This window comes from Artibeus jamaicensis, unplaced genomic scaffold (genome assembly GCF_021234435.1).
Source record: "Artibeus jamaicensis isolate MK-2021 breed Jamaican fruit bat unplaced genomic scaffold, CSHL_Jam_final contig_3174, whole genome shotgun sequence".
Classification (NCBI taxonomy): Eukaryota; Metazoa; Chordata; class Mammalia; order Chiroptera; family Phyllostomidae; genus Artibeus; species Artibeus jamaicensis.
Window position 1 is genome coordinate 3442643 of NW_026521738.1, and position 13514 is coordinate 3456156.

The 13514-nt window shown below is 35.1% G+C and overlaps 1 protein-coding gene across 1 annotated transcript in view; it reads left to right on the forward strand.

Moving 5' to 3' along the window:
* The window catches only part of ZNF638 (zinc finger protein 638), an 81102-nt gene that overhangs the window by 32312 nt on the left and 35276 nt on the right, over window positions 1-13514 (forward strand). The window contains exons 6-10 of the mRNA XM_037127228.2: window positions 644-912; window positions 2750-2896; window positions 3771-3893; window positions 12584-12639; window positions 12845-12897. Of these exons, the coding sequence (XP_036983123.2) occupies window positions 644-912; window positions 2750-2896; window positions 3771-3893; window positions 12584-12639; window positions 12845-12897 (648 nt within the window). The remainder of the gene's footprint in view (window positions 1-643; window positions 913-2749; window positions 2897-3770; window positions 3894-12583; window positions 12640-12844; window positions 12898-13514) is intronic.

A 13514-nucleotide genomic window follows, 5' to 3' on the forward strand; every position in this document is an offset into this window, starting at 1 on the left:
AAATATTTTTAAAATACTGTTTTTGCTTCTTAACATAATAAATACTGATAAATATAACACAAAAACTTTTTGGGGTCCTCAAGTTTTAAAAGTGTAGAGGAATACAGAAACCAAGATTTGGAGACCACTGGTATAAGGGAAGCTCTCTGAATAATGGAATTTCATGTAAAAGTCTTTTGAGTGAAGAAGTAAAGATTAAGAATTTGTTGTGTATATATACTTCCTATTTGGCCTAACAGTGGCTCTATGTGATAAATATTTGGGCAGTTGAGGATGATGGTAGTGGTGGTGGTGATGATGATGATGATGATGATTTTAATATAACGAGCCCTGGCCAGCACTGTTCATTTGGTTGGAGTATTGCCCATAGACTAAAGGTTGCAGGTTTGATTCCCAGTCAGGGCACATAACGTAGGTTGCGGCTTTGATCCCAATCCAGGTGCATTTGATCCCCATCTGGGTATGCTCAGAATGGGGATCAGACACATCTGTCCTCCTTTCCTTTCTGCTCTCCCTTTCTGCCTCTAAAAGGCATTGAAAAAATGTCCTCTGGTGAGGGTAAAAGAAAAACAAATAATGTGATGAGATGGTTTCTACCTTAAGTTCTTTTCAATTAAAGTAGTACTCACATCCTTTTCACTAGATAGAAAAAGAGCATTAGAAGATGTAGCACAACAACCTGGACATGTGTCAGAATTCAATAAACAGAAGCATTTTGAAGCAGTTGAAGCAGGACAGTCACCAGCACAAAAGCCTAAAACTGGCAGTGGATCAAAGCCATCAGTTAAATCTACAAAGAATGATTCAAGTTTAGGAGGCTGTTCTACTCGCTACAAATCAAAGAATCTTGAAGATGGCACCTTATCAGAATGTAAACAGGTGTCTGATAAAGCTGTTTCTCTCCAGCGTAAGGTCAGTAGTTCTTTAATTTGTTAAATTAGTTCCGTGCATACATTTGCTATCATGACAAAGAGAAAATCATCTGAACTTTTTTTTTTTTCCAAAAGTTTGAAATCATGATTTGTTAAATTCTGTTGGTATGGAATATTTTATTGTTTTTTTCTTATGAATATAATAAAAATGCTATAATTCAAAATTTTGTTGTTTATAAATCCTAGCGGTTTGGCATTTGATCTGTCAAAAATGACATTTTGGTGGTTTGCTGTTTTTGATTAGTCATATAATCAGATCATGATGAGATTTTGCTGTTTGGGGAAAGTGAATGTAATCACCAGTAACATTAATGAATTTTTGTAATCTTTGTTAGTAAGCTATAAGAGTTCATATCTACTGAGAATAGATCATTTCAACCTGTTTTATACATTTTGCAGAACGATTCGAAGTCAAATACTTTGTTGTTGAGTGTAGAATAGTCTCTTTTCGGAGTACTGTTTTTTGTGTGTGTGTTTTGTGACTTTTAACCTGCTAGTTACGATACTGAGGTTTTGTTTTATTGTTAATTAAATTGATATTATAGTAAATAATATACAAAACATCTTGAGATTATCAGAATAACTCCTAATAGGTGAGATTATTAAATGTTTGTTGTAATATTAAAAAGTTTTGCCCTGGCTGGTTTGGCTCAGTGGATTAAGTGCCAGCCTGTGAACCAAAGGATCACCGCTGGTTTGATTCCCAGTCAGGGTACATGTCTGGGTTGCAGGCCAGGTCCTCAGTAGTAAATGAGACCACACCATTGTGTGGTAAATGAGAGGCAACCACACAATGTAGTTTCTCTCCCTCTCTCCCTCCCTTCCCCTCTCTCTAAAAAGAATAAAATCTTTTTATTAGAAAAAAGCCTTTAAGTAATTAGGTACACATTATTTTTAACACTTTCTGAGTACTTTAAACAACTACAGTTTGCTAACCCAAAGACCTTATATTTGGAGAGATAAACTTGAAATTATCAAACTGTAATTATATTATTTTGAAGAGCATTGGGAAGAAAGGTTGGAAATTTTGAAAAAGCTAAATTAGTCTAACTTTTTTTTTTTTTAAGATTTTATTTATTTATCTTTAGAGGAGAAGGGAAGGAGAGGAGGAGAGAATATCAATGTATGGTTGCTTCTAGTGCGTCTCCTGCTGGGAACTGGCCTGCAACCCAGGCATGTGCCCTGACTGGGAATCGAACCGTGATCCTCTGATTCGCAGGCCTGAGCTCAATCCACTGAGCTGCACCAGCCAGGGCTAGTCTAACTTTTATTTGTTTGTTTGTTTCAAGTTTTCTAGGTGGTGGCAGTGGGAGTTTTTAAATTTTCTTTTTAAGTTGGTTTTTGTACCACAGGTGGTAAATTTGATAAAAATTTATTCAAATTGTATGTATTATATATGAGCCTTTTAAAATATTATAGCTATTAAGATATTTTCAATTGTTAGAAAACAGCGAACATAGCTGTAATTTCAGCTTTATTAGTGGTGGACCATGCAGATTCATATAGAAAAATATTCATAGTTTTGAGACCATTCCATAGGTCTTGTATGCTATATATTGCCTCTAAACAGAAAAGAGCATCTGTGATTGGTTACCTATAAACTCATTACCAGTGATGGGTTCATGAGTGGTAAAATATAAGACATCTTAACCACTTTTCTTTACCTCTTAAAATTTTTTTTAATTGTGGTAAAATAGTTAGAAAAGACTGTTTAAAGGACTAAGGTTTATGGTTGAAGAATTTATATTAAGAATTTTTATTAATGTCTTTGTGCATTAATTTTGTTTATTTATTATTTTATTTCATCCCAAAAATAGCTTCGGAAAGACCAGCCTTTGTATTATGGTTCAGTTCTTCTTATATCTGAATTGCCAGAGGATGGCTATACTGAAGAAGATATTATAAAAATATTTCAACCATTTGGAAAAGTTAATGATGTCCTGATTGTTCCATATAGAAAGGAGGTGAGTCATTTAGTCTGTTCTGAAAATACATATACATAGTTATTGCTTTATGAAGACCATTGTTAGATCTTTTAGTTACTTTTACTACATACATGCATAAACTGTTAATTGAGAATTATATAAATATTGGACTCAAATGAACAAGTTCTAAAATACTGTTTTATATCCTGTAGTACAGGGTTTGGCAGATAGTAAAGGTTTAGGCTTTGCATGCCATAGGATTGCAACTGCTCACCTCTGCCATTGTAGTGCAAATGCAGCCATAGGTAATACATAAATGAATGAGCATGGCTGTATTTAAAAAAATATTTTTAAAAACAGGTGGTGGGACTTGATTTGCCAACTATTACTTTAGTATACCAATAAGCTTATACTCAAACAAGTGATTTTGTTAGTATGGTAATTTTTATGTGTGGGCTGTATTCCTGTAACTCAAAATAAGTAAAATTTATCAAAACTATGAATAGCCCCAGACTAAGCAGAGCATAAGGTTTTGAGGTAAGATGAGGGAATATAGTAGATATTATTTTGTTGTGGAAAACCCTAAAAATGTCAGACTTACAGCAGCTAGATCGGATCCTCCCTTATCACTGATTGTCCATTGAGTCCTGCCTTCCTGTTACTTATTGTTCCGTGAGGCTGCCATGCATTCCTATTTCCCTCTTGATAATAGTATAGAAATTGTATGAGATTAAAGGTCCATTTCATGTGTGAAAACATCCTAAAGATCAAATTATATCCTAAAGGTCAAAACCAAAAGAGAGGTACAATCAGGACTTGAGGTAATTTCATAGTTCTTTGTTTTACAAAGTAGTATGAGTCATGCAGAGAATTTTAGCTAGATTTTTTTTAATAATAATACATTTTGTTTTAGGCTTACTTGAAAATGGAATTTAAGGAGGCAGTAAATGCAGTTATGAAGTACATTGAAACAACACCTCTTTTAGTAAAAGGGAAAAATGTGAAAGTGTGTGTTCCAGGAAAGAAAAAAACACAGGTAAACTGGATTTAGATCTGTTCATCATTGTTGTTTATTAAAGTTTTTTTGCTTAGGTGTGGCATGTACAGAAAAATGCATCAAACATTTACACAACAGATTATATGTGTATAGATTGAAATACATTGAAATTAACTTATTTATATGTACATATACAGTCATGTTTTGCCAAACAGTGGGGATATCTTCTGAGAAATGTATCAGGTGATTTTGTCATTATAGGAACATTACAGAGTACACTTACACAAAATGACACAGCCTGCTACACACCTAGGCTGTATGGTAATAGCCTATTACTTCTGGGCTATAAATCTGTACAGCATGTTATATTGAGTACTGCCAGCAATTATAACACAATGGTAAATATTTGTGTATTTAAACATATCTAAACATAGAAAAGGCACAGTAAAAATACAGTGTGAAAGAAAATGGTGCATCTATATAGGGCACTTACTATAAAATGAAGCTTCTAGGACTGGAAGTTGCTCAGGGTGAGTGAATATGAAGGCTTAGGACATTATTGTACACTACTGTAGACTATAAATACTGTATACTCAAGCTACACTAAATTTATGAAACTACTTTTGTTCAATAATAAATCAACTTTAGCTTACTGTAACATTTTTACTTTATAAACTTTAAAATGTTTTAGAACATTGACTGCTTTGTAATAAATACTTAGCTTCTTCTGGATTGCCTACAGAAGGACCTTCCTGACACTCTTTTCAGAAATATGTCCATGGTGGTTTGCTTGGTTGTTTCTTTTTTTCATCATAGATTTTCCTGTAGGCAGATAATGCACCATGAACATTCCTCTCTATTAATGAAAATTTTTCATTGTTGGGGTCCATCTTTTCAAACCTTTTTAAGGAGCTTGTCGGAAGTCTACAATAGCTTTTGCTAAACCATTCTCTTGTGAATTTCTTTGGGGATTCTTCTTACGGTACCACCGTAATTTATGTGGTTTGTCTTTGGTCATTAGGCAGTACATGACTGCATAGCTTATGCACAATATTAAATGGCAGACATTAGACTAGGAGAAAATACTTTACAAAATTAGGAAATATCTATGAAAGAAACCTCTATCTAGGTTACAACATTCTAGAAGGCCTTTGTATACATACTTCTTTCACATCCTTACAGCCCTTCTTTCTGCCAAGAAGTAGCCTCTCACCTGATTTCTTATACCATAGTTGAGTGTGCCTGTTTTGGACTTTATATAAATACAGTTGTGAAGTATGTATTCTTTGGGGCCTATCTATAGTGGAATTTCCTGGATTATAGAATATGCAGTGAGAGGTATATCAGATACCAGATTGCCCATTAACTAGCTATAATAATTTACAGTGATGATCTGTGAATATACTGGTGTTTCTGTATTATCAGTAGTATCTTAATGTTTTTTACATTAAAATACAATATGTAAAAAATGCTATCTGATCTTGGATTTTCCCGATTGTATTGAACTTCACCATCTTTTAATTATTAGCTATTTCTATTACTGTTTTAGTGAGTTGTATTTTTTTTCCCATTTTCCTATAAGGTTGTCTTTTTAAAAAATTTCATCTGAAGGTGTTCATTATTCTAGGTACACATTTTGTATTTCATGGTAGAAGCATTTTCTTCTAGTCCGTTGGTTGTATTGTATACATGTATAAAGTTTTTAATTTCCGCATAGTCAAGTTTATTGGTTTTTTTCTCTTACAGCTTTTTTTCTCTTTGTCTTGTTTTGGAAGATCTTTGTACCAAAAGACATGCTTTCATTACTTCTTAAATCTATAATATATGGTATAATGTGTGATTGAAATCGATATTGTTTCCAAAATGTGTAGCCAAATAGCCCAACATCACTTATGCCTAATTTTTTGTTGTTTTTTTTGTTTATTTGAAAGCTGTCTTTATGTCTATAAGTTACCCTATATACACAGATGTATTTCAGGACTATTCTATTACATCAGTCTGTTTAGTTTTGTGCCATTGCTATGTGATTTCAATTGCTAAAACTATAAAATTTATAATATTTGCCTATTTTTCTAGTAGAATTTTTTTCTTTGTTCTTTCTTAAATTTATTTATTTTTAATCCTGAACCTTCTCACTACATACATGTTTTAGAATTAGCTTAAGTTCTCTGAAAAATTTTACTGGGAGTTTAATTGATATTTATTGAATTTGTACTGTCTTTCTGTCCAAAAACATGGCTACCTTTTCATCTTTTAGATTTTAGTTAGTGGTGGTCTACTTTTTTCCCATAACGTTCTTATACATTTTGGAGGGGGTGTTGAGTTTACTTCATATTTATATTCACTTGTATATATCATATATATTTGAGTTGGTATTTAGAGAAAGGATTTTTATTTCTCTTTTTTTTCTCCTCTAGTTTTTTTCTTTTTATTTTTTAAAATTTTATTGATTATGCCATTACAGTTGTTCTCTTCCCCCCCTTCATTCCCCTCCACCCTGCACCCCCTGCCCCAATTCCCCCCTTTAGTTTATGACCATGTGTCTCAAGTTCTTTAGGTTCTGTATTTCCCATACTATTCTTGCCCCCCTATCTATTTTCTACCTACCATCTATGCTACTTATTTTCTGTACCTTCTCCCCCCTTCTCCTCCTCCCACTCCCCTGTTGTTAACCCTCCATGAGATCTTCATTTCTGTTTCCGCTTCTGATCTAGCTGTCCTCTTAGTTTGCTTTGGTTTTAGGTGTTTGTTAATAACTGTGAGTTTGCTGTCCTTTCACTGTTCATCTTTTTTATCTTCTTTTTCTTAGATAAGTCCCTTTAACATTTCATATAATAAGGGCTTGGTGATGATGAACTCCTTGAATTTGATCTTATCTGAGAAGCACTATATCTGACCTTCCATTCTAAATGAAAGTTTTGCTGGATAGAGTAATCTTGGTTGTAGATCTTTGGATTTTATGACTTGAAATACCTCTTTCCAGCCCTTTCTTGCCTGTAAGGTCTCTTTTGAGAAATCAGCTGACAGTCTGATGGGAACTCCTTTGTAAGTGACTGTCCCCTTATCTCTTGCTGCTTCTAGGATTCTCTCCTTCATTTTCATCTTGGCTAATGTAATGATGATGTGCCTTGGTGTGTTCCTTCTTGAGTCCAACTTCTTTGGGACTCTGAGCTTCTGGATTTCCTGGAAGTCTATTTCCTTTTCCAGATTGGGGAAATTCTCCTTTATTATTTGTTCAAATAAGTTTTCCACTGGTGGCTGTTCCTTTTCCCCTTCTGGTACCCCTATAATTCGGATGTTGGAGCGTTTAAAGATGTCCTGGAGGTTCCTAAGTCTCTTCTCATTTTTTTGAATTCTTTTTTGTTCATATTTTCCTGTTTGGCCATTATTTTCTTCCTTCTGGTTTACTCCCTTGATTTGAGGCCCAGTTTCCTCTTCATCACTATTGGTTTCCTGTGCAATTCCCTTCATTTCAATTAGTTTAGCCTTCATATGTTCCTCTAATTTGTGACTAAAATCAACCAATTCTGTGAGCATCCTGATCACCAGTGTTTTGAACTGTGCATCTGAAAATTTGGCTATTTCTTTGTCGTTGAGATTTATGGGCTCTGGGGCTTTGAGGTCTTCTTGAGCCATTTTTGGTCTGTTTGTGCCTGTTAATTATGAGGAGCGGAGCCTTAGGTGTTCACCAGGGCAGGGCCGCTGAGGTCGCTGAGTTGTGATGCTGTATGTGGGAGTGGGGTCAGAGCAGGGAAATGGTGGCCCCCTCTGCTGCCTCTTGCTGCTGGGGCCTGCTGGGGCCCCGTCTCACTGCCCACTCCCTCGCTGGTCTATCTGTGCACGAATGCGGGACCACAGTCAACCTGCAGCCCTGTACCCTTGCTGGGTACGCCGGTCGCTCACTGGGTCTGCCCGTTGCAACCCCACACCTGGGATCCCCGCGCCTGAGTCCATCTGACCGAGTTTTCCTGGGCAACCGTGCTCTGCCAGGTGCTGGCTTCGCCCCTCTTACTGGTCAGGCTGAAGAATTTGTTGTTATCAGACTTCTGAAAAGTTCAATTTTCTGTGTTCTGGCTGTGTTTTCTGTTGCTAATATTATGTTGTCTCCCACTTGGTTGTGAGAGAAAGCACAACGTCTCCACCTATGCCTCCGTCTTGGCGGAAGTTATTTCTCATTTTTAATAGATTAATCTATCATCCTAGTTTACACCTGCTACTTGCCAGTTATTTAGTTCGATTATCCTGATTTGAATAATGAATTCTATAGTAACCATAGTCATTTCCAATTTTGTCATTCGGAATTTTTTTTATCAACTAGAGTTGAACAAATAAGAGGGGTTTTTTTGTTTTGTTTTTGTTTTTTACCCATAACAGAAAATCTACAGATAGGTTGTTTATGTCTTGTACCACAGCTCCATGTCTTTAGGAACCCTGCCTTTTTGTTTATGTGTATGTGTTCCATCATCTCTGGCATGTACTTTTCATCCTCACTTATAAGATGGTTGCTCTGCCATTTGGCATCAGTTCTATCTTGTAGAACGAAAGGAATAAAATCAAGAGCTAAATGGAGTTTGATTTTTTTTTCCCTTTTTTCTGGGAAGAATTAGGAACTTTCACCCACATTTGCCTTATGAGAACTGGGATACATAACCACCTGTAGTTACAGAGGAAGTTAAGGGGAAGCAAGAATTGAATTGGATGCATAGTTTAAGAACTTAAATTTTATCCTATAGACATTTAAATATTATTTGAGTAAGAGTATGACAATGAAATGGATAGAATAGAAAGATTCATCTGGAACAAAGAATTAGTGGGGCAGTGACTCCAAAGGCAAAGAAAGCTTAGCTGATTGATTAAAGGGAAGACGTGAAAAGATCACTCAAGTCTAGATCATGACTATAGTCTTCATCCTATTGTGGTAATAGAACAGTTTTTAGAATAGAATGTAACCTTGAGAATAGAAAAGAAGAACAGATTATACCAGTGACTCTTGAGCAAGATCTGGCTGACCATTAAATTTGGAGAACTGAGTAAAAAGGTCAGTCTTCATTAATTGTGAAAAATTTGTTCTGGGAAAATAGGTGACTAAGGATACATTTAGGGTATTAGAGTGTTTCATATAGATTAAAATAATGTTTTGGGGTGACCTTTTGATGAGGTTGGTAGAGTAGTAATGTAAGTCTAAGAGCCCTACCATATTTACTGTCTTGGTATTCATAAAAATGCATAGTGGAAAGTGTCAGCATTGAAGACTAGAGAACATACCATCCACCTTTCAAAAACATTAATGTTCTTCAACGAGATATGATTTGGATGGTGTTGAGTTGAAGGAGCTTTAGAAGACTATTTTAAGATTCTTTGTTGTGATAGAACATCAGGCTTAGGGATTGACTGAAGGGGGATTTCCAGTTCAACTCTGGTTATTCTTCAGGTTGGAAGTATATGGAGATAATCTTTACAGCCTGTTACTAGAAAGGACAACATCAAGTATTCCTGCTACAGCAAGTCCAAAAGAGGCTGGAAGCTTACACTAGGAAAAAGGGGCTATTCTATAGCTTTCTTGGTCCAGATCATAATTTTGAAATAAGTAGTCAAAGTCAAGAAAAAATTTTTCTGCCTACATTTGATGTTTCATGTTAGGGCTGCATTTGACTCTGGCAGTGATTCACACATTCTCTCCATTTTGCTGCTTCTTGGAATCAGTAAAGAAATGTTACAGAAAAGGTAAAAATTTTCTGCATACACGTATTTAAACTCAGAGGATAAAAGTATGGTCTGTACACTCTGACAGGAAGTCATTTACCTTGTTCTTTAATTATAAGCTAGCCTAGACATCAGTTTTTTGTTTTGCTTTTTTTGTTAGATTATATTTATATTTTTTTTAAGAGAGAGGAAGGGAGGGAGAAAGGGAGAGAAATATTGATCAGTTGTGCATACCCACCCACCCACCCCCCAAGTCAGGGACCTGACCTGTAACCCAGGCACGTGCCTTGACCAGGAATCAAACTGGCAACCTTTCAGTTTGCAGTTCGTGGGGCGATGCCCAACCCACTGAGCCACCCCAGTCAGGGCTAGACATCAGTTCTTAACAATGATTCTCAACTTTTTTTTTTTGAGCTACTACCAATAATGTGATGAAAGCAAGCATACTTACAAAAATTTTTCTTAAAGAACCAGAGGCCCTGGATCTAGAAAAAAGAACGATAAAGTTTTTCAACAAACCATCTCAGCTGTGAAATAGTGCAGCGGCTCAGTCCTCTGCAAAAAACCAACAAAAACCCTAAGATTTTTTAAATTTCAATTTAGTGTATTCAGCAAGGTTCATGGGGACATTATATCAAGCTTAGAACAAGCAGTCAACTAAGATCCAAGATTTCATGGAAATGAGAAACAGTGCTGGAAAGCAGTACACACTGGTTTGAGCATTATGGAAAATATAATGAGTAACAAAGGAGGTAAAACCAAAAAGGTACAATCAGAATTCAGATGAGAGTTTAATTTCACTTGCATTCAAAAACTATTTTTAAACATCTGTTAAAGTGTCAGGCATTGTGGTGTTTGCAGATGATGCAGTGGTGAATGAAACAGGTGTGCTTCTTACCTTCTTGGAGGTTAGTCTATTTACCATATTTTGCCTTGTGTAATGTGCTCCCATGTATACTGCACACCCACATTTTTGGCCCAAACCTTCAGGGGAAAAATATTTTGTTTATTTATTTATTTGTTTATTTGTTTATTTATTTATTTAGCACTTGTGTTTTGTATCATAAAGGAATTTTAGCATTTGTTTTGGAGCATTCTTGTACAATAAATTTTATATAACAAATAATTACAGAACACAAGAAAAGATACAAGGTATTTCAGGCACTACCCATGTATAATGTCCATCCTTATTTTTCCCTCAAATATTTGGGCAAAAAAGTGCACATTATACACAGCAAAAATGGTACAAGGTTTAAGATCGTAAAATGAAGAAGAAGAAAGATATAATGGATACATCTAGGAGATCCAAAGTGCATTTAACTGGAATTAGAAAAGGAGGACACGACTTGAATACTGGTGAAGATTTTAAATTGTGTAGTTATGGAGGGGCAACCTGCAGTAGTCCCAGGAGAAACAGTATAACTGTAAAAAGTAATAGTCTAGCCCTAGGTAGCAGAACAACACATTTTCAAGGTTGAGTGCGAAGATTGATTCATTGTAGTTAAATATAGCTGTATCAAGTCAAATACTAAAATTGCATGCTAGGACATTATTCTGAGACATGCAAGGGGTCATAAAGTACGTTACATATCTTTCCTAAAATTTTACTATAAAAATGAAGAACATAGGAAATAGAGAAGTTATGTAAAATTATTGGTAGTGTGCAGTGAAACCATTTAAACAGTAAAATCTAATTATATTTTTATAAAATAAATTGCAAAAAGTATTTACTAAAAATTACAGAAAAATAACTTGTCTCAAATATATTATCAGTAATTGGTATGTAGCCAAGGGGTAAGGACTGAATTTTTATATTTATACAGAGGAAATCAATATTATCAATATTTTTTAATTGAAAATAATCACTAGTAGAATAAAGAAAGAGGTAGGAGGATGAATATTTTCTAACTCATTGGGGTGTGAGGGAGGTCATTTGGCATAAAGTTCTATATAGTGCAAAAGGAAAAGCAAGGATGCCCAAAAATGGAAAATAATATGACAGTTACTGTGCAGTTCAGATGAGTTTAACATATATTTACTGAATGTCCATTAATTGCCAGGCATAATTTTAGGCACTGGAGATAGTAAAACAAAGTCCCTGTTGTCACTGAGTTTCACTTCAAGGGGTAGGGAGAGAAAGACCACAAGGAAACTAAAAATTTACACATATTATGTGTGTTAGCAAGTGCTGCAGAGTATAAAAATAACAGAAAAAGGAAATAGAAGTGCTTTTATTGGGGAATGAGGCTCTGCACAGTTTTCAGTAAGGCAGTTATGAAAGAGCAAACACCTGAAAGAGATGAGTGAACAAGCCATTCTCTGGATTCAGAACATTTCAGACAGAAAAAAGAGTAACTGCAAAAGACTTTTGAGATCCACGCTTATGTAGCTTGTTCGAGGAGGATAAAGGATACTTGGGGTTGGAAGTAAATAAATATAGGAGAGGTGTGTGGTGATTTGGGCTAGAGGGTGGATAGAATGTGTGGTATAGACTCTTATTGGCCATTGTAAGTATTGACTTTCTCTAAGGGTGATGAAAGGCCTTGAGTCTTAGCGTGGCAAGATTTATACTGAGAATAGAGTGGAGGCGAGTAAAAGGGCAAGTACAGAAGCAGAGATACTATTACAAGGTTATTGTAGTAATCAAAGCAAAAGATAGGGGTAGATTGGATCGGTGTGATAGCAGACATCTGAAATGTCATAGTGCTAGCGTCTACAGCCACACCACTCTGAATGTGCCTGATTTCATCCTAGGTATCATAGTGCTATTTGAAATAATGTTTCTAAAAGATAGTGTTAAGAAAATGTAGATCAGTGGTAAAAGGTAGACTATAGAATTATGCCGTGTGTGATCACAGATTGAAGAAAATATTTTTATGTCTAAATAGAAAAGGGTAATAGGCATTCTTTAGGGTAAGAAGTTTTTTGGTTTTTTTTTTTTTTTGGTATTATGCTCTTCTCTATTTTCTAAAGATTTTTATAACTGGGGAAGAAGCTAAATTTTTCTTCAAAATATTTTTTCATAGAACAAAGAAGTGAAGAAAAAGACAGATTCAAAGAAGACATCTGCATCTACTTTAAAGTAAGTGATTCCATGATTTCATATGTGAGAATGAATGTGCATGTGAAATAAAAATTTTGTTTTTACAACTGCATTTTTAATGTCTTATCACTGATTCCAGCTTAAATGGTACAGTGTTCAAATATTTTAAACTTTTAGATTTAAGCTTTGCATCTGTAGAAGGTTTAGAACTTGAAATTAACTAAATTTTTCTTCTTTTAAATAGAAAAGATACAGATGCCTCCAAAGCTGTTGAAACTGTGACTTCAGCTTCTGCCAGTAAGTTGTTGCTTTTGACACCCCTCCAAATATAGAAACTTATTGCAAGATGATGCTGGGAAACTGTATTTGTTGCTTTAGTAGTAGGGACCCAAATTGGCCCCTGTATCAAGTTATTTACTACTGTGTAGTTATGACACCTCTTCTGGAATACCTGTCATAGTTCTACAGTTAATAGCTGTTTCCATTAGTTTTGCAATGCCTCCCTTCATTCCCTCCCAATAAACCCTCAAGACAAAACATAAAATATGTTAAGATGGCTTTTCTGTCCCCCTTTGTTTTTGAAAGAGCTGAAATGAATGAAAAAAAGACTGAACAGAAATACTGTTGCACTCAAATGCCAAGTTTTTTCTTTACACACAGGAAAGCACTCAGGCCTTTATTATGAATCTGACTAAATGAATTGTTTGTACAACTTTAATAAACTAGGTTACATTTTATTCATTTTAGGATTGGAAACATATAGACAAAGAAGTTATTGCCAAAGTATACACTTTAGAGTCTAGTGGGAATAAACGGCTTGGTTGTATAGGACAAGACAGAAAAGCTAAAATGAAGTAGATATAAAATATGTTCAGAATGACAGTGACCAGAGGGGAGAGGGAAGGGAATTTAAG